At 36.4% G+C, this 22,654-nt stretch overlaps 1 protein-coding gene across 5 annotated transcripts in view; it reads left to right on the forward strand.

The window, feature by feature from the left end:
• The window catches only part of NAB1 (NGFI-A binding protein 1), a 63,300-nt gene extending 41,139 nt beyond the window's left edge, over window positions 1-22,161 (forward strand). For 4 of the 5 annotated variants that reach the window (XM_053597306.1, XM_053597310.1, XM_053597307.1 and 1 more), the window contains 4 exons: window positions 13,745-13,834; window positions 15,433-15,595; window positions 16,776-16,892; window positions 19,649-22,161. In XM_053597306.1, the coding sequence (XP_053453281.1) occupies window positions 13,745-13,834; window positions 15,433-15,595; window positions 16,776-16,892; window positions 19,649-19,737 (459 nt within the window). In that variant the 3' untranslated portion in view covers window positions 19,738-22,161. The remainder of the gene's footprint in view (window positions 1-13,744; window positions 13,835-15,432; window positions 15,596-16,775; window positions 16,893-19,648) is intronic. The other variant, XM_053597308.1, reaches the window with a different exon arrangement.
• Window positions 22,162-22,654: the final 493 nt, after the last annotated feature.

Consider the following 22,654-nt stretch of genomic DNA (forward strand, 5'->3'; position numbering starts at 1 on the left):
TTGTTTTAAATTTATTATCAGTGTACCTTATTAAAAGAAAATAGGGCTATTATCTGTATATTTACTACTCAGAGCTTATAACAGTGTCTTCTGCTTAATAGGCACTTAATATCTTTTGGATGAAATAGCATGGCTATACATAAGCATCTTTGATTTTTGAATCAAAGCAGTGGTTCTCAAAGAAGTATTTTATCTAAAAAGGGGTACATTTTTTAAAACATTGTGCTTGTGTTTATAATCTACCTGACTGTTAGCTCTGTAGTAACGTTATGGTTAGTGAGCATATAGTAAGATGGTTAGCCTCAGTACCATTCAAAAAATTTTTTGAAATTATGTGAAAAGCTACAACGAAAGATTGCCTAATTAGTGGCATGGTTTTGTCATATTGCACTGCCAGCCAACAGGTTAACAGAAGATCCTTGTGGATTTTCATTAAGTGACTTACTGCCACTGAAAAGGAAGGCAAGTGAACATAGAAACTGCTAAGGAGGCATGTGCCATTGGAGGGCTTAAAGGAAAGAAGGTACAAAACCTACACAGTGGTCAGGACAAGTAGCCAGGTGCTAGGCTGGTAATACTTCCACTTATGTTTTCATCATTGGCCCTCAGTGTGATCATGATTTAAGCTGCTCTCACATTTAATCCCCACTTGTCTGTTTTTATAGGTTTGTTCAGTAGACTACTATTGGGCTTTGAAATTTGTGATCATGAATGTCATAGGCTATTTGAGCTGTAGTTGTTTCTTATTAGGCTGTATTAATAAGTCAGATCTGATCAAGGGCCCTGATATGAAATTTCAGCAAATTGTTTCTTATATTCAGTTACAGTGTTTGAGTTTCTTATTTGAAACCCCAGAGTATTGGGTTATAGCATTAGATAGGACCTTTTTGTTTCTTTAAATACATGGGCTGTCAAAAAAGCATATATACATTTCAAGAAAGGAAAGAACTGTATTAAAGTTGTAATATTCAAGTCATGTTTGATTTCTGCAGTTACAAGGGGTACTCAGTTGTGACTTGTATTCATCTTTTGTTATCGGTATATATTGAGTATTACAGACCATTTGAAATGAAACCTCTAGGGAAAGCACCTCTTCAACTCTACAAGTTAGTAAATGAGGTTTGGGAGTATTTCTCCTGCCCAGACTGGGTGAATAAGTATTTCTTATTTTTAGTAAATGAGGTTTGGGAGTATTTCTCCTGCCCACCTGGAATATAATTAGAATATAATCATCTGTGTGAATCCACTTTCAACTGAAATGAAAATGGATTACATTTATTCTTACTGTTCATTTTCATCAGAGATCTCAAATCTTGTAGTCCTGAGGCAATTGTGAAACGTCTGCTTTTTATTGATTAATACTAATATTTTATGTATTAGTCCCTGCTTAGCTTATCACAGATAGTCTTGCCTGGCCTATATAGAGGCTTCATGATTTCCATTTTACAGCCAAGGAGAGACCCACAAAGGCTCAGTGGCAGGGCTTCCAGTCTGCTTCTGACACCTAAACGGCAAAGCTATACTATCCTCTCGGGTGCTAATGAACATTCATTCACAAAGTACCGTAGATGTGAGAAAACACTATTGTCATTATACCTTTCCTCCTACTAGGATGTTCGTATGAAGGGCAAAATGTGCACAAGACTGGTAGTCTTTGAAATTGGCAGATAGCAGCAGAAACTGTGTTATGATCCAAGAAAGTTTATCCAGTAATTAATAATTTTTGAGTGGAAAATTTAACAATGTAAATTTCAAAATATTTAAATATAAGAGATTACCATTTGATAGGCTAATTGTGTAGAATGAGTAAAAATGGTGCATTGGGAAAATAAACAGAGTATATCAAGAAAAATTAGTTGATTTCTAGTATCCTACCTATGACCAGTGTATTTAGAATACCTTGACAGCTTGTTTAGGGAGTTGAAAAATCAAGAGCCAAAGTCCCTGCTCTCTTGTCTTCTAAATTTTTTAATATATCAGTTAGAGATGAATTCGGTTATTATCTTTTCTTTTTTTTTTTTTAGAGACAGAGTCTCACTTTATCTCCCTCGGGAGAGTGCTGTGGCGTCACAGCTCACACCAACCTCCACTGAGCATGGTAGCAGATGAAGCAGGGATTCTCTTGCTTAAGCCTCCCGAGCAGCCGGAACTATAGGCGCCTGCCACAACACCCGGCTATTTTTTGTTGTAGTTTGGCCATGGCTGGGTTTGAACCTGCCACCCTTGGTATATGGGGCCGGTGCCCTACCTACCGAGCCACAGACGCTGCTCTATCTTTTCTTTTTCATTAAGAATACATTGAGTTCCAGGAAAAAACTCTGCCATTAACTCCAGTGTTATAAGCAGCATCTTAGAAAGGAGGAACAGTATGGAAAGCTCCCCATCTCAGGGCTCTGGGTGGCCGCTGACTAAAGACACTGTGAGTGTTCATGTCTCACCTGTGTTTTCTTCATTTGCTGAAATTACTGTATACCAGGCAGAGATGAGAGGTGACAACATTCTTGACCCTGTGGGAGTTGGGGGTGCAGAGCAGTCAGAGATAACAGGATGAAAGAAATGAGGTTTGTTAATAGAGCCCAGGAAGTTGGAGAATTGGGCTTGAAGAAAAGACCTGGAGGAAACATCTGCTAGTGGTTCTAGCAGTGTGGGGGTAGTGGTAGGTCAGAATATCCACCTACGCTGTTACTAAGCTTGTTGAAAAGAAGGCTGGTCTAGTTTGGCATAGACTCTTCCCTCTGGATCAGAAAAACAGAAGCATTATAATATGCTATTCATACAAAACGTGTGAGTAGAAAAAAAGAAAATGCACATGTGGGGCTGAGAACATCTGCTGTAAGAAGTCATTTAGAGACGGCTAAGCAGCGGCTTTACACCAACTTGCTAGTGTTCAGCAGGAAGGATGAGGAGGAATGGGGGTGGAGACCAATGGATAAGAGTAATTTATTTAGGTCATGAACAGCATCCCACATTGTATCTTATTTTCTCAGTGCTCAAATCCAGAGTCTCATCAGCACGGAAATGCTGTGATTAATGGCAGCAGCCAAAAATATGACACGGGAATAGATTTCTCACAGCATGATGCAGCTGGAGCCTGGGAAACAAAAGTTCTGTACCAAACAACTTTCATGGAAATATTCTCCCTTTTATTTCTAAGATATATTTTTTGGTACCTTAAATTTTACTTGGTAAGACATGAAGTAAAAGCTACTCAATCCTATAGTTTCCCATCCACGATGAGCTGTCAAGACTGTGGGAGAAAATGACTAATGTATTCAGGTGCAGAGAGATCACTGGTGATTTTAGACGTTGTTATTTATTACTTATTATAGGCTCTTTATTAATAATGGATAATTATCCATTTTTCAAAAACTTTCACATGTAGAGTTAGAAATTTCCCTTCCAGCTTTTCAGTAGTCATTCATGTGGTTTAATAATCCTGACAGTGGTGCCATCATGTTATTTGTATGGTAGTGTGTACTTTCCCAAGATTTACCAATTTGTGTTACTTCATTTAATGCCCACAGATCTCTACTGGGCAGACAGAACAGGTGGCATAATCCCCATTTAGACATTTGAAACACTGGAAACAGTGAGATTAACTTTTTTGCCTGAGGTTACACATCTGGTTCCTAACATGACTAGATCATTCCTTTCTCCTTCTGTAAGCTCCTTCGGAAACAGTATTGAGATGTGGCTCCTGGGGATTCTGATAACTTTCTGATCTTGGTCTCTAGCCCTGATTCCACGCCAAGTTCCAAACTCAGGGCTCTTGTTACCTGGCTTATCTACCTAGTGGAAGGTCTCTCACTGGCAAATGAGCTCAACATGTCCCCAACTAAATTTATCAACTCTCCAGCCCCTCGCAAACCTCCTGCTCAAGAGTTCCTTCTTCTAATGAATGTCACTAGAAGTTCCTCCTTCTAGTGAATGTCACTCCTAGTTGCCTTATTTCTCTGTTGTGTCTGCCACTGCCCAGGGGTGGGCCGCTGATCCTCGTCTTCAGCACAGCCCTCTAAGCAGTCTCCCTGTCACCATCCTAGACCCTTATACATTGACCCACAGCATTCGGGTTGGGCTTTCTAAAATGCAGATCTGATCAGTCTCTTCCCTGAGACCTTCAATGGCTTCTCTTTGTGTTAAAGATAAAATCTAAAATTCTTAACATAATTTACAGGGTCTGATAGAATCTGGTCCTCCATGTCCAACTTTATCACCACTCTCTCTTTCTCAATGAGTTCCCTATTTTAACTATATTAAGTACTTTTAGCTTCTACAGTGTGTCTTCCTCTTTTGCCTTCAGGCCTTTGTATAAGCTGCCCTCTTCCTAGAGAGTTCTTTCCCTTTAAGCCTCAGGCTAGGCATCATGCCCTCTGGGAAGCCTTCTCTGCTATAGTGCCCTCTGTTGTGCTGTGCATCTTGGTCCATGTCCCTCTCCAGCCTGTGTTTGTCAGGAGGGCAGGAGGCATGCCTATCCTGTTTGCACTGTATGCCTGTATTGAATACAGTGGATGAACCAGCTAGGCAATAATTCATTTTTGTTGCTAGATTTCCAGTCAATACACTCAATATTGTATGGCTGGTTATATCTAGGTCCCTATTTTCTAAGATGTCTACACTATTGAAGGAAGTGAATTTTTCTCTCCCTCCCACCCTCGGTATCATAGAGATATAGGAAGTCACTTACAGATGATCTACCTTACTCTGATTAGATCTGGTGGCTTTTGGGGTGAACGTAATATAACAGTTACAAACATTACTGAGTAATTCTTTTGTACAATGCGCTGTGCTAAACATTTTTCATGAATTTTTTGCTTCCTTAAAAAGATTCTATAAGTTAGCAAGTACTCTTGTTATCCTCATTTTATAGAAGAGGAAAGAAAGGTGAAATAATCTCCCCACTATCACAGCAAATAAGCAGAATTGAGTTTTGAACTCGGTGTAAGTCATAGAGCTAAAACCATGTTAGCTTATGAAGAACAGCTTATGCCTGCATTTATCATTGTGCCATAAAGGTGTTAACTCGAGGAATTTGTGGATTGAACATAGGTTTTGAAGCCAGTGGCTGTAACTGTGAAATAAAGGAAACCCAGCATTGTTTGTGGTGAGGATTAAATGAGATAATGTGCATAACATATAAAACATAGGGACTAACACATTGTAGGCTCTTGAAAAATTATAGCTGCTGGTGTTGGTGCTCTGAGTCTTCTGGCATACCTCATTGTACTTCAGAATGTAAAGGAGGGTTCAGAGACCGAACTAAGATGGCAGCCAAGTAGCAGCTTCTATGCAGCCAAGTGCAGTGAGAGTGGGGAGAGAAGACTCCAGGCATCTCTGGCCAGTGGGTTTTGCTCAGAGGCTTCCCTTTGGTGACACAGGCAGTCAGTGAGAGACTTCTGGACCCCACGAGGAGGACAGAAGTGGTGGAAAACTGGCAAGTGGTGGGTGTGTTTGTTCAGTTGGAGGCTGCCCACAGCTGTAACCATAGCAACAGCGAGACTGTAAGCAGGAAAAGCTTTACCTGTGGGCTGTTTTGGTTTTTTGGACTTCGGCACTGGCACTCGATTGAACTGCCTTGGGAGATCTTGGGCGGGTGTGTGGATGATGTTGTGCGTTGTCTGGGGGCCCCGGACTGAGCTGCTGAGCCGGATGGGAGCTAATATCCTTAGCTGCCCCTGCATGTTGCAGTGCAGGGATCGGCCGGGAGACCTTGGCCAAGTAATTTAGTGACTGAGCTCCCCAAGGCGGGGACTGAGACGTTGGGGCAGTGCAGAGATCCAAGTGTTTGGCAGATTAACAACCTCGGCCTTCTACGGCCTAGAGGGAGTCTGGATTTGGCGCACAAGATAAGTGGGCAGCCACGCCAGGAGAGATCCCAGTGATAAGTGCTCTCCTTGGAAAGCTTCTGCTTGGCCAAGGTTTATAGTTTGGAGTGTCTTTTAAGTGGGTTGAAGAGGCATTTGGCTTCCTAAACCTGCAGGGTCCGAGAGGCCAGCAGAGGCCTCTTGAACATCTGTATCAACATCTCATACCTCTGAAGATCACCTGTTGCCCAGACAATATTCAGCAGGATATATATACTGTTTGGTTATTTGGTTTTTGGTTTTGTTTTTGATATTTTTTATTTCTTTGTTTTTATTTTCTTCTTCTTAATTTCAACATTTTTCCTTGACTTTTTTTTTTCCTTTTTGCTCTTTTTTTCTCCCTTTTTTCCCACTATTCCAGTTTGAATGCAGTCTTCCATTTTTGCCTTCTTTAACAATTAGAATTTCATTTTTGCCAGTGCTTCTGCCCCTGTTATTCTCCCCCCCGCACCCCCAGTTTTATCCTGTATGTGTTTTTGCTTGTTTTGATGTATAGTATTCCTTGTCTCTCCCTCTATACCTGGTGGAGGTGGGGTACTGTATCTGATCCGGCTGGCAAAGAGCTGTTGACCTCAAGGGAACCACCCATCCCAGCACCCCCAGAGATTGGAGTTTTTTAAGGTTGGGTCATAGTACCCTACTATACACCTATATTACTCTTGTTTCCTTCTTTCGGTGCCTTTCTTCTTTTTTCTTTTTTATTATTAAATCATAGCTGTGTACCTTAATGCGATCATGGGCACCATACGCTGGTTTTATAAATAGTTTGACACATTTTCATCACCCTGGTTAACATAGCCTTCCTGGCATTTTCTTAGCTATTGCGTTAAGACATTTATATTCTACATTTACTAAGTTTCACATGTAACCTTGTAAGATGCACCGCAGGTGTAATCCCACCAATCACCCTCCCTTGGCCCACTCTTCCCCCTCCCTCCCCTCCTTCTCCCCCTTCCCCATATTCTTAGGTTATAACTGCATTATAGCTTTCATATGAAAGCCATAAATTAGTTTCATAGTAGGGCTGAGTACACCTTTCTTCTTCTTGTCAATATTTCCTTTTATTCACCCCCTCTTCTTTCTCTTTTTTCTTTCTGTTTAAAATCTTTTTTCCCTTCTTTCTCTTCAATCTTATCCTTCTGGTCCCGTACCAAAAGGACTTATTAAAACTTTAGGCCAGAGGCACAGTAACTTAAAGAGCAAGAAGAAGTGAAAGGAAAATTAGGCTAAGGAAACAGATACAAGAAAGCACTCATAAAGAAGAATCATCAGAAAAATTCTGGCAACATGAAATACCAGTTCAGAGTAACCCCTTCTAGGGATCGTGAGGTAGCTATAGCAGAGGATTCCTCCTATAAAGAAATGTTAGAAATGACAGAAGGGGAATTTAAAATACAGATGATGAAAACAATGAAGGAAATTGTTGAGAAAGTGGAAAATAACGAAAGGAAATCCAAAAACAGAATCAAATAAGAGATGAATGATATGAAGAATATAGAAAGGATATAGCAGAGCTGAAGGAATGGAAGCAGTCAGGGAACTTAAGGGTGCAATAGAAAGTATCAACTACAGATTAGATCATGTAGAAGAAAGAATCTCAGAAGTAGAGGATAAAGCTCTTGAGATAACTCAGATAATTAAAGAGGTAGAAAAGAAGAGAGAGAAAACAGAACGTTCACTGACAGACTTATGGGACTCTATGAAGTGTTCAAATATACGAGTTACAGGTATCCCTGAGGGGGGAGAAGAATGCCCCAGAGGAATGGAAGCCATTCTAGAGAATATTATAAATGAAAACTTCCCAAATATCACCAAAGATTTTGACATACTCCTTTCAGAGGGATATCAATCCCCTGGTCACCTCAACTCAAATGGGGCTACTCCAGGGCACATTGTGACAAAACTATCTAAAGTCAGGACAAAAGAAAGATTTTGCAAGCTGCCAGGAGTAAGCGCCAACTGACCTACAGGGGCAAATCTATCAGGGTGAACGTAGACTTCTCTAATGAAACTTTTCAAGCCAGAAGACAATGGTCGTCTATCTTTAACCTACTTAAACAAAACAATTTTCAGTGCAGAATTCTGTATCCCGCTAAGGTAAGCTTTAAAATTGATGGAGAAATCAAATCTTCTATTGATATGCAAACATTGAGGAAATTCGCCACAACAAGACCAGCTTTATAGGAAATACTTCAACCTGTTCTACACACTGACCATCACAATGGATCTTCAGCAAAGTAAACATCCAGAAATTAAAGGACAGAACCTAGTTTCCACAATGATGCAAAAGACAAAATTAAGCAATGGACTTTCACAAAATAAGCTGAATAGAATGCTACCACACTTACCAATTATCTCAATAAATGTCAAATGGCTTAAATTCCCCACTGAAGAGGCATAGATTGGTTGAGTGGATTAAAAAACACAAGCCATCTATTTGTTGTCTGCAGGAAACACACCTCATATCAAAAGACAAATTAAAACTCAGAGTTAAGGGTTGGCAGTCAATTTTTCAGGCTAACGGAATTCAGAAAAAAAGAGGGGTTGCAATCTTATTTTCAGATACATGTGGATTTAAAGCAACCAAAGTCAGAAAAGACAATGATGGTCACTTAGAATTGGTCAAAGGAAAATTACAATCAGAAGACATTTCAATTTTAAATATTTACATACCAAATTTAAATGCTCCTGGATTCTTGAAACAGACCTTGCTTAGTCTGAGCAATATGGTATCCTATAACACCATAATAACAGGGGATTTTTAACATCCCTCTCTCAGAGCTGGACAGATCCTCTAAACAGAAATTAAACAAAGATATCAGAGATTTAAATGACACCCTAGAACAACTGTGCTTGATAGATATATATAGAACACTCCATCCCAAAGATAAAGAATATACATTCTTCTCATCGTCCCATGGAACATTCTCCAAAATTGATCATATCCTAGGAGACAAAACAAACCTCAACAGAATCAAGAGAATTGAAATTCTACCTCACATCTTCTCAGATCACAAGGCACTGAAAGTGGAACTCAACTCCAACAAAAAACGTTCAACCGCACACAAAGGCATGGAAGTTAAACAACCTTATGCTGAATGACAGTTGGGTGTGGGAAGAAATAAAAAAAGGAAATCATTAACGTCCTTAAGCATAACAACAATGAAGACACAAGCTACCAAAACCTATGGGATACAGCAAAAGCAGTCCTGAGAGGAAAACGTATTGCTTTAGAAGCCTACATTCGAAAAACAGAAAGCATATCAACAAACTCACAAGCCATCTGATGGAACTGGAAAAAGAAGAACAATGTAAGCCTAAATCCAGCAGAAGAAAAGAAATAGCCAAAATTAAATCAGAGATAAATGAAATTAAAAACAAAAGAATCATTGAGAAAATTAATGAAACAAGGAGTTGGTTTTTTGAAAAAATAAAATAGGTAAACCTTTGGCCAGTCTAACTAGAAATAAAAAAGTAAAATCTCTAGTAACCTCAATCAGAAATGATAAAGGGGATATAATAACGGATGCCACAGAGATACAAGGGATTATCTCTGAATACTACCAGAAACTTTATGCCCAGAAATTTGACAATGTGAAGGAAATGGATCAATATTTGTAATCACACTCTCTCCATAAACTTAGCCCAGATGAAATAGATCTCCTGAACAGACCAATTTCAAGCACTGAGATCAAAGAAACAATAAAAAATCTCCCAACAAAAAAATGCCTTGGTCTGGATGGCTTCACACCAGAATTTTATCAAACCTTCAAAGAAGAGCTTATTCCTATACTGCAGAAACTATTTCAAAAGATTGAGGAGGAAGGAATCTTCCCCAACACGTTCTATGAAGCAAACATCACCCTGATACCAAAACCAGGAAAAGACCTAACTAAAAAGGAGAATTTCGGACCAATTTCACTAATGAATATAGATTGCAAAAATTCTCAACAAAATCTTAGCCAATAGATTACAGCTTATCAAAAAAGTTATACATCATGATCAAGTAGGTTTCATCCCAGGGATGCAAGGCTGGTTGAACATATGCAAGTGTATAAACATTATCCACCATATCAACAGAAGTAAAACCAAAGACTATATGATCCTCTCAGTAGATGCAGATAAAGCATTCAATAAATCCAGCATCCTTTTCTAATTAGAACACTGAGGAGGCATAGGTGGCACATTTCTTAAACTGATCGAAGCTATCTATGACAAACCCACAGCTAATATTTTACTGAATGGAGTAAAACTGAAAGCTTTTCCTCTTAGAACTGGAACCAGACAAGGTTGTCCTCTGTCACCATTACTATTTAACATAGTGCCGGACATTCTAGCCAATACAATTAGACAAGACAAGAAAATAAAGGGCATCCAAATGGGAGCAGAGGAGGTCAAACTCTCCCTCTTTGCTGATGATATGATCTTATACTTAAAGAACCCTAAAGACTCAACCACAAGACTCTTGGAAGTCATTAAAAAATACAGTAATGTTTCAGGATATAAAATCAATGTCCAGAAGTCAGTTGCTTTTGTATATGCCAACAATAGCCAAGATGAGAGGTTAACACAACTCCCTTCACCATAGCCCCAAAGAAAATGAAATACTTAGGAATATACCTAACAAAAAAGGACAAGGACCTTTATAAAGAAAATTATGTAAACTTAAGAAAGGAAATAGCAGAGGGCTTTAACAAATGGAAGAACATACCATGCTTATGGCTGGGAAGAATCAACATTGTTAAAATGTCTATACTTCCCAGAGCAATTTACCAATTCAATGCCATTCCTATTAAAATGCCAACATCCTATTTTCAAGACTTGGAAAAAATGATTCTGTGTTTTGTATGGAACCAGAAAAAAACCCGTATAGCTAAGGCAGTACTTAGTAGTAAAAAAAAAAAAAGCTGGGGGTATCACCATACCAGATTTTAGGCTATACTACAAGGCCATAGTGGTCAAGACAGTGTGGTACTGGCACAAAAATAGAGACATAGACATTTGGAATCAAACAGAAAACCAGGAAATGAAACCAGCAACTTACAGCCACCTAATCTTTGATAAACCTAAGAAGAACATCCACTGGGGGAAAGACTCCGTATTCAATAAATGGTGCTGGAAGAATTGGATATCCACATGTAAAAGTTTGAAACTGGACCCGCACCTTTCTCCACTCACTAAAATTGATTCAAGATGGATAAAGGACTTAAATTTAAGGCATGAAACAATAAAAATCCTCAAAGAAAGAATAAGAAAAACACTGGAAGGTATCAGCCTGGGGAAAGACTTTATGAAGAAGACTGCCATGGCAATTGCAACAACAGCAACAATAAACAAATGGGATTTAATTAAATTGAAAAGCTTCTGTACAGCCAAGGAGACAACAAGCAAAGCAAATAGACAACATACTCAATGGGAAAGGATATTTGCATATTTGAATCAGACCAAAGCTTAATAATTAGGATCTATAAAGAACTTCGATTAATCCACAAGAAAAAAACCAACAATCCCATACATCAATGGGGAAGAGAGATGAACAGAACCTTCTCTAAAGAAGACATGAATGGCCAGCAAACACATGAAAAAATGCTCATCATCCCTTATTAGTAGAGAAATGCAAATTAAAACTACCCTGAGATACCATCTAACCCCAGCGAGAATGGCCTATATTATAAAATCTCAAAACTGCACATGCTGGCGCAGATGTGGAGAGAAAGGAACACTTTTACACTGCTGGTTAGACTGCAAATCTTTTTGGACAGAAATACGAAGAAACCTCAGAGAACTCAACCTAGACCTCCCGTTTGATCCTGCATTCCCATTACTGGGCATCTATCCAGAAGGAAAAAAAATCTTTTATTATACAGGTACTTGTACTAGACTGTTTATTTGCAGGCCAATTTACAATCAGTAAAATGTGGAAACAGCCTAAATGCCCTTCAACCCAGGAATGGATTGGCAAGCAGTGGTATATGTACATCATGGAATACTATTCAGCTATTTAAAAAAGTGGAGATTTTGCAGCATTTTTACTAAACTGGATGGAGGTGGAACATATTGTCCTTAATGAAGCATCACAGGAATAGTGAAGTATGAATCCTATGTATTCAACTTTGAAATGAGGATAATTAATGACAATGACATGGTGGGCCATGGGGGAAGGGGCTAGCAGACAAAGGGAGGCAGTGAGAGTAAGGAAAAGAAAAAAAAGAAGAAGAAAGAAAATAGTGACTAATTCTCACAAAAATTGGATTCGGTTTTGACTAAAGAACATTACTTAAACATAAATTTTTACTTCAACTTGTTAACATGTTGTTTAGGATACAGGATACTACATCCTCATTATAAATGAATTATGTTTGTAATTTCCCCTTTATAATAATATATTTTTTCCAATTTTAATATCAGGTGTATCCAGATTAAGTAGAATGATTTTGAAGTATTTCTTCTTTTTCCATTGTCTATATTGGCATGATTTGTTTTTTGAAATTATCTTTTATTTTTACTTATAAATATTGTCTATTCTTTGATACTTTAGGAAAATATAAGAAGAAGAAGTTAATTGATGACTCCATACTGAGCCTAAGAGTCAAAGCATTCTGTAATAGACATACTCTTATTTGACAATGTGAAGTTACTTTCTTTGCATTGCTATTATTATTGCTTAATACTTCGTTGCAGCAGTTGTCTGATTTCTTTTCTGAATGTATTTGTCTTCATTCGTTCTTTGAGAGGTTTTTGTTTCTGGTCCCTATCTTAAACATTGTTATTGTTGTTAAATTTTAAGCCGTTTAAATTTTGTGAAGGCGAAAAGTGGAAGCTAATGAACACATGTATATGTGAAAATAAAAAAAAAAAAAAGGAGGGTTTGCTAAAGAGGTTAGATTTTTAGGTCTAAATAAATTCTTAGAAGAAAAATGGAATGGCTAAGATAAAATGTTCATTTATCTTACTCTGTGTCATATGATGATTGTTTCTATAAGCCAATATAGAGACCTAGAAGGGTGACTATTAAGACTTTAAAAGTGCTGATTGTTTGTTGACTTGCCATAAAGCTATATAAGACTGTCTCAAGATGTGAATCTTATTTGTTCTTGACTCTACTAATTTTATTTCATGACTTTGAATTTTAAAAATAGCAAATTAATTATTACTTAGGAAATGAATTTTGATAGAAAAAATATTTGAAAACATAGCTGCAGTGGAAAAATAATTTTTTTAGAAGATCTGATGGAAATTTTTTGAACCACTGTTTTTTATCTCAAATAAGGTAAAATAGTTTATTATTACATCTTTTTTTCTGTATATTTTAAGAACTTTGGCTTTCAATGATTCACCCTCGTTTTGTCAAACTTTTGGTTTCAAAGTAAATGTACATGTTTTAGAATTGTTAATGATAATTTCTGTGAGGAGTCCTTTAGTAGCTTTTACTAAAATTACCGTAACCATGCTACACTGATGTTTTGTAGTTATAAAGTTCCTGTGGAGCAATAAGCAGACAAAGAAAAAAGAAATGGAAACAAGTAGTAGGTGGCATACATATAAAGTATGAAGTGGAAGTAATTTAAGTTGAAGTGTTGTACAGTAATATAGTGCCCCCACGTACACCCTATTTAAAACACGAAGTTAGTATGTATTGATATGCTTGCTTAGTAGTTACTACTTGGTACAGGCATTATCTCGTTTGCTTTCTCTCATTTGAACATCACAATAGTCTTAATAGGTTCTATTGTTTTTTTGATTAAAATCTTAATCATGATTCTTCAGGGAGTGGGATGAAGGTGGTTTTCTTGTATTTTATTATTTACTGGGATGAAGGTGGTTTTCTTGTATTTTATTATTTACAAACTCTAAATATAATGATCTTGTTCTCTGACCCACAGGATGGGTTTCCAGATTTCCAGGATTCCGTGCAAACACTCTTCCAGCAGGCAAGAGCTAAGAGTGAAGAACTGGCAGCTCTTAGTTCACAGGTAACATAAACTGCCAATTATTATTTCCTAATAGTATCTGTAGGTTAAAAAATAAATGACTACTTTGCTTAGTTTCAGTTTTAAGGGTCTGAGCACGGAATTTATTTCTGGTTGTTTTTATGACATCATCTGATCCACAGCTGTATCAACAAGATAGCAGTAACGACTTGATTTGGTTTATGAACAGAATCTGATACAGTGCTATTTATTTATTCTTTGCAGATATGTAGGAACTGAGACAAATTGTCAAGTAAACTTAAGTAATTTGATATCAGCAAAACCAGCCATTGTTGACTATGGCTGTGTGCAGTGTCTCTGAGAAAAATAGTAGTATTTCTCAATGAAATATTAATAGTCAACATTGTAATCGTTGTTAAATCATTAAAATTCATATATATTGAAAACTTGTTAAATTAGCATATGGTTTCAAGTGCTTTTGCCGTTATTTAGTTATGTGTGTATGTTGAAATTAACATTTTAAAAATTTCTTTCTACAAACATCACCTTTTAGAAAGTACTACAGATTTTCATTCCTATTGAGCTTCTCTCTAGTAATTTGGTTTTGGTCACAGTACTGCCAAGTTTTGTTTTTGCTTATTGAAAAATTTTCAACTAATTAGTAACAAGTTCAGATGAAATGAAGTTATGGTTAATTTTGATCTAGTTTACATGCATTCAGAAAAGTAGTGTAAGTGTCCTGTTTACTCTATGAATTAGATATTCTACCTATTGATTAGTTTTTTTATTTATTTTCATTTTTTCCTTTAACTCAATGGTGAGAATATACTATTGATTTTTAATTTTGTGAAGCAGGATGTTTTGTAGGCAATTTTATATAGCAGATTTCATATACTATTTTGTGTAGCATAGTAGTGATTTATGTCTGTGCATTTTGACTATTACCTCCATGGCAAAATATTGTAAATACACTGCTTTGAATATCACAAAAAAGTACCTTAGAGCAGTACACATCTAGAAATAAACTTTGATGTCAGCTAGCTAATTGTACATTTTAAAACAAGTCTTTTTATGATTGGTTGGGAAATACTGCAATTTTATGATGAAGGTTGGCACTGATGTTTTTCTGCATAATTTACATTGTTTAATTTTAGTGGGAGGTGTGTTTGTCTTATTCTCCTAGACACCCGTTTTACACCTTTTCTCCCCCAAACATACTGTCATCAGAGTCTCTGTAGTGCCAAATTCTAAAATAAAAATGCCAAGATTTCACCCTATGTGTTAGAAGCAGTTTATAGCAGATGTTGCTGTTGCTCTTAGATTTCCTTTTTAAAAAATCCTTTAAAGGACTCAGTACCTTGGAAAACAAAACAGGTTATTTTGCTTTTGAGCTGAAATGAAATACTTTTTATAGGATTGAGAAGAAACATTTTTTCTTTTGTACAAAATCCAGCATTTTATGTATTAACATGATGATATAGACATCTATGCATATTTATGGAACGTGTATACCACATGAAGTGTGAACTAATTTTAATGAATACTAAATATATTTGCTGGAATCTGAAATTGGCATCATTAAACCATTAAAAAATCTAGACTGTTTTAGTTACTGATTTTATTTTTGCTTTACTTGCTAGCAGCCTGAAAAGGTGATGGCAAAGCAGATGGAGTTCCTCTGCGCCCAAGCTGGCCATGAGAGACTGCAGCGCGCCGAGAGAAGGCTGTCTGTGGGACTGTACCGGCAGAACTCAGAAGAGCACAGTCCTAATGGCTTGACCTCTGATAACTCAGATGGACAAGGTACATCTTTAGAGTGTCCTGTGCTTTTAGAGCCACTGCTGCGTGTACTTCAAAGCAAAACTGGAAAACATGGCTGAGTTTTAAATTATGACAAGTTAAGATTACAAGTTCTTTATAAAAATTAATTTTTAAGTTGTCTCTCTAGAAGGGAAAGAATTCATTCTGGCAATTTTAATTATTGTATTTTCTAAACGTCATTACTTATAAACAATAGTTGCCCATGTGATGAAGGTATTATTTTATGAAGGATGAGTGAGTAAGATTGGGAGATATAAACAATACAGATCATTTTTTCCCCAGATAAGCAGATTCCATGGGAAATGTTTATCCTTTTTAAAATGGCCAAAACTTCATGTTTTTTTAGACTTCAAAAACAGATTTGTCTGGGTGATTTATAACAAATTTGGTTGTTGAGAGAATATGGTAACTGCTTCTAAAGTATTATGACAGAATATAACTCTTACTTTTCGAAAGTTAGATGATTCATGAGTATTTTTAACATTCAGAAAATTACTTCATGTCCTCATGAAGAAAATGCTGAGTCATTGTTATTTACTCATTCAATCGATTTTTCTTCAGTGTTTTCTGTGTTCCAAGTGTGCCCATGGGCACTGAAGATGCAGCAGTGAACAGACAAGTCCCTGCTCACTTGGCGCTTACGCTGTAGTGGAGGGAGACGTACAGTGTCTGAATATGTCCTCTGGTTTCAAATAGTAATAAGTGTTTGAAGATAAACAATAATTTTTAGTGCCTTTTTATATATTATGTCTATATGTGTATAAAAAACCACTTCTCATCTTATAAGCATTGTCCAGCCATGTCAGCAGATTGGAGTACTAGAGGAGAAGAAAGTTCTTTCTTTTTAAAATAGGACAGAAGCTTTTTAGGTGAGGTCTTATTTAATGTCTCCAATTATCCTGAGCAGTTAGGAAGCAAAGGCAATTATGAAAGATTTTATGACATTAATTTGTGATATCAGGATAATTCAGTTTATGACAGAATATGATTTGGTGTATAAATTTTTTTCCCAACTATTATTTGAACTTCTCAGTGCCTGCTGACTTTCCTCACCCCTTTCCTAAGGACAGTGTTCAGGCAGTTTTTGAAAACTTACTTTTAATAAAAAGCATGTTGTGTTTTTAATATTATTCATATTTTGTGGATTTTTTCTTTTTAATAGGAGAAAGACCATTGAATCTCCGAATGCCTAATTTACAGAACAGACAACCCCATCATTTTGTGGTGGATGGGGAGCTGAGCAGACTTTACTCAAGTGAGACAAAGTCCCACTCATCAGGTGAGAATGTGGTATGTGATTAGAGAGTAATGCTTGAGTAAAAGCATCTTTAGATTCTGTTCTTTGACTCCCACTGTCCCTCCCCCTACCAGAAAATGTCATTACTAACATTGTTACTATAGGCTGAATATCTCTAATCAGAAAATCTGAAATCCAAAATGCTCCATAACCTAAAACTTTTTAAGCACTGAAATGATGCTCAAAGGAAATGCCCACTAGAACATTTTGGATTTTGGATTTTCAGATTTGAGATGCCAATCCATTAAATACAGATAGTGCAAATATTCCAAAATTTAAAAAATCCAAAGCATTTCTGCTCCCAAGCATTTTGTATAAGGGATACTCAACCATCAGTGTTTCTCACCTTGAAAATGGTAGATTGCCATAACACTAACTAGCCAGTCTTTTTTGAGAACTTAGTATTCTTTTTTGAGAACTTAGTATTCCAAAGAATGACAGGGAAAATTCATGAAGGTTGAGATTATTTTGATAAGCTATAGAACATGAATGAAGTTTGAATTCTGTTACTGCCAGAAAAGGGAGTCCATCCTTGAAATTGATGGACTCACCGTTTGCTCTCACACTGAGAAAATCTTCTGTACCAAAGTCTAAAATTTTCATGCAGATACATTTTGGGCATGATAATCACATTTCAGAAGTCAACTGAATTTTATAACAAGATAAGCCGCTCACTATTACAGTTAAGATGTTTAACCATTTTTACCCAAAGAAAGTAAGTTAGGGAAAGTTAAATAGTGTAAGAGATCAGCTCCATTGAAAGAGTCTAGTATCATTCAGTCTTTCAGTTAAAGTAACTTGAAGTGAGTCACTTAATCGGTCACTGACTTTATAGAGAAAGGAGATGAGGCCAGAGAAGATTATGGATCTAAATTTGTATCATTAAGTCAATGGACAAAGTAGTCTTTAGTTAAAAGTTTTCTTTAAAGGAAAGATATGTTCTTTAAAGTTTTTAAATAAACAAAAACATTTTCTACCAATTTATATTCCTTTAAAGACAAAATAAAAGAAATACTTCAATTACATTGATCATACATGTCTCATCCTGTATTTCTGTTATACAGTTTTAGTTGAGCTAGGGTTTTATCTGTTATATAGAAATAGATGGTTGAGCTAGGGCTTTGTGTAGAACAGAATAAAGGGATGCCTTTTTTTTTTTTTTTAATGTGTAGAAATAATAGGGGTTTCATATAGTACAAACCTCGGTCCAGATCTTAGCACTGACGTTTGACTGGATTAACCCTAACTGAGTTACTTGACTACCCTGTTCCTTAGTTGTTTTATCTATAAAATAAAAATAATTTCTACTTCGTTAAGATAGTTATGAGTATTAAACAAGGCCATGTACATGAACTGTACGTCTCACCAGGAATTCAATAAAAAGGTAGCTGCTATTTTTCTTATTCTTAGGCAGAATTTAAAATGGCCTTCTATTTAGAGAGGATAAATTCATACATTGAGCTACCTAGTTTCAGATGAGCTGTTAGTATTGGTTACCTTTCTATAATAGGATCATTGTAAGGTATGTATATGTGCACACAAATATTGGCACTTACCCTAGAAAAAGTGCTGTATGCCTCATTGCCCACAGTCACTTTTGAGGTACTCCCCATGGGAAGCTATGCACTGACACAAGAGCCTAGTCCACTTCTCAAAGTAATTTTGGAACTCTTTTTTTGGAATGGCCATCAGAACTGTCATTATATGAGGTCTGAAATTAAATTGAGGAACTCATCCTAGAAAAATATGCTACATACTTCATTGCTGAATATCCCTATGGTCACCAGGTGGCCAAGGGGAGTACTTCGAAGGTGACCATAGTGATATTCAGCAATGAGGTCAGTAACACTTTCTCTAGGATGAGTTCAGGAACTTGGTTGCCCTTATGTATCTCTCTGATTAGTACTTTACATAAAGGTACGTTTTGTCATTCTGTAGTGTTTTGTGTCGGGGAAGCCGGGGGAGGGGGTTTGCACAAATCCTGACCTGGTTTGAATGCCAGCTGGGAAAACAACACTGAAAATGTGCAAAATGCGTGAGTTTAAAACAAGGTCTGAAAGTGCCTGGAGAAGGTGTACATTAGCTCAGGGTGAGTAGTAAGCAGCTACCACATCCAGCTAATATAAAAAAATTGTTTTAGCTGTAGGGGTCTCACTATTTCCCAGGCAGGACTCAGATGGAGTTATCCTCCTGCCTGAGCTGCCAGAGCCCTCCTCCTGCCTCAGTCTTCGAGTTGCTGGGGTATAGGCACTCTGTTTTATTTATCACGTTGGACCAAGCATTAAATAAAAATCTATATGCTCTCTATGCTAAGTGTTTTATGTGCATTTCATTATTTTGCTTTCATGCCACTTTATTATAAGTAGTATCCAAATTTATAGATGAAGACCCTAATGCTCAGAGGTGTGTAACTTGCCCAGATATGTGTACAGCTAGTAATTAGCAGAGGTAGAATTTAAATCAAAAATCTGAGGGCGGCGCCTGTGGCTCAAGGAGTAGGGCGCCGGTCCCATGCCGGAGGTGGCGGGTTCAAACATAGCCCCGGCCAAAAGCCACAAAAAAAAAAAAATCTGAGTTGTTACTCCTCACTCTATAACCAAAAATTGTATATATGGTAGTGAAGAATCATGAATGATTGATATTATTTGTTATGAAGTTTGGTGGGTTTTGTAACTTTGATTTTTGTAGTTCATTGGTTTAAAAAAATTAATAGACTTTATATTTCCATTTTTATGCAGAGAGCCTTGGGATTTTAAAAGACTACCCTCACTCAGCTTTTACCTTAGAAAAGAAAGTCATCAAAACAGAGCCTGAAGATTCAAGATAGCTGTGATTCTCTCACTGTTTTCTGGAAATGGCATCAGATTTAAGGATAATACTCCATCATAGAAATAAGCCTTAATAACCAGTGTTGCCTCATTCAGCTCAAACAGATTTCATAGCCAAAGCATAAGGACTAATAGAGTAGTCGGTGGAAACCAGGAAGACAAAACAACGGGCACAAAATAAAACCAAGAGGGTTGCAATCTGTAACTGAAATATTGATCCATTAACATTCCTGTGCAAGTCATTTGTGTGGAAAGTCTTACAAATTAATATTGTAAGCACTCACTATTTAAGAATGTACAATGTATTTGTGTAATTTATAGAAGTAAAATCTAGATGTTGAGACCCATTTGGTCCAATAGACATGAATACAGTTTATTTTACTTGAAATTTTGTCTACTTTGTGTATTTAGCATAAACATTTATGTCAGAATTTAGAATCTCTGCAATTACGTAAAAAGAAAGCTTAAGTGATGTACTTATTGGCAAGGTTGCAATAAGGATGGAAAAATGGAGAGCAAATACTCAATTTAAACCAAGGAAAATATTGTGGATTTAATATTTGATAAAAGTGCTTTTTGTTTAACAGGAAATGTGTAGCATTTGTTCATGTAATATCTGCTTATCAGTGCACATTTACATAATAAATACTGGAGGAAAAAGTTAAAAAGATGAGCAATAGAGTAGAAAATAGTTCTTAACTGATTGACTCAGATTGTGTTAATAGCTACTTAGATGTTTCTAAAGATAGGAAGCTGTGTCTTGGACAGATAACTTAAAAAAAAATGGACCAATGTGTTAAGAGGCTTGACTTAAATATTGATATTTCAGAGTGTGTTAAATAGATTAAAACGGTAAATTAACCCTACATGTGATAAAGATGGTGCCTGTTAACAAGGACTGTAATAGATTAAGTACCGTTTTATAAAATATCCAGCCATTCTTCTCTATATCTGAGAGTCAGAGAGTCTACATGCTTTCACTGGGGGATATCTTGCCACTCACCCACCACACCTGTGGCAATCCCTGCATCCACATCTGCAAGCATATTTCTGTTGAAGTTGAGTTGACACCTATCCTCGTTATTTATTTTAGGATGTCGTTTTTGTACACTTTACAGATCGTGAATGCAGTTTTTTCTTTAAATTCATCTTGACAGTATGTTTTTAATTCCCCCTATTTAATTACTGGACCGTGTGTATATGTATATGTGGGGGTGTGCTTGAATGTTAATAATACACTTGTGTGTACTTAAGAGAATTTCACATCCGACTCTATAGTGGTTAAAAAAACAAATAACAGTATCTGCGATATACACCTTTTCTGTTGGTGTAAGAGAAGATAATTTGACAGCTTTATCTACATCGTACAGATTGATCTAAACCCAGATGTTGCCAAGAAGAGTGTATTGACATGGAATGCGTATTTTTTGTTTTCAGTGCAGCTCTAGATCAAAACTGCCTAACAAATATTAAGTCATAATCTGTTATACTAAGATTTGTCAGCCAAATGTTAGATGAGATGTCTGCACTGTAGTCTCAGATCACTGTCACATATATAATTGCTTTTTCATGTTGGTTTGTAGAAGAGCTTTACAATAGAAACACCAGTAAACAACTTTTATACCATTAAAAGGCTTTTTTCCCCTTAAATGTTTTAGTTGTACCATAGCGTTTTGCTCACTGAAGAAACTTCTTATGGACCTTGCAACTTTGTTGCTAGCTTGAGGTTGATTATCGTATTTGTATTGTTTACTGTGTGTAGAAATAGTATGAGTACAATTTAAATAGACTGTTCAGTTTTTAATATTAGCCATAGCACTGGTTAGTATCTTAGTAGTTTCATGAAACGTTTCCTGTATTCTAATCTATTCTGAGAAATTTTGTGGGTTTTTTTTAATTGTGTCTTACAGTTCAAGTTTGTAGATTTTAATAAGCAACAATTTTTAAAGATGCAATCTTCTTCCAACTTACATTTATCCATCTTTAGTGGACCCACAAATTGCATCTTTAAATCCATAAATAAGTTTCCTTAAGTATCATATCATACTTTTGCAGTCTTTCAAGCTTAGTTATAAGGGGGAAGTACAAGAAAAACTTCAGTAGAATACAGTTTTTATTTTGTAAACACTAATGTATTAAACTTGCTATACATTAAAGCAAATAATATATATTTTTATTTGAATTGTATATATGAATTGGATGTTATACCTAGTTGATTTTTTTCATTTTGTTAGAGGTATTTTCACTGAACAAGGTCAATTGGTTACCTCAGTATTACAGCCAATATAGTCCAACGGACCATTTCTGCCCTAGTCTGTGTTACTCTTTGTGTGAAGTCTACGTTTTTGTGACTCTCTAAGCTGTTGGTGAGGTGGGACGAGTGCACTTGCTTCCTGTGGCAATAAAGATTTTCTGTGCCTCACGTGTTTATGTTTATAGCACTTTCTGCATAACACTTTTCACAGTGGATGATGTTAACCCCCCTGCCTCCCTTATCTGATTGTTTGGGCTGGGCTTGCGTATTAGGGACGAGCTTTTGCTAAATATTGCTGTTAGCTACCTTCATTTTAAAAGGTTACTTGGTAAACAGGTTTCCAGTTGACTTAAAAAGAGAGTGGTCAATATATTGCTCTCATTTATGAGAAGTTTATAAAATTTTTTAAAAACCCACTACTTCTAACCAACTAAATTAATAAATAAAAGAAGGCTCCTTAGGATTTAACATTTGTAACATATGTTTGTAAAACTTTAATGTGATTTAGTCTCAGTACTACAAGTTAATTATATGAAATTGAGTTAACCTATAGTGTGGAGAACTAGGACAAAGCCTGGTGACAAAATTTTATTGGATGATTTCTAGAGATTAATGAAGAGCTTCACTGTGTCAAGCACTATCGTAGGTGCCAGCTTGAGGGT

Source organism: Nycticebus coucang, chromosome 7, assembly GCF_027406575.1.
Source record: "Nycticebus coucang isolate mNycCou1 chromosome 7, mNycCou1.pri, whole genome shotgun sequence".
Taxonomy (NCBI): Eukaryota; Metazoa; Chordata; class Mammalia; order Primates; family Lorisidae; genus Nycticebus; species Nycticebus coucang.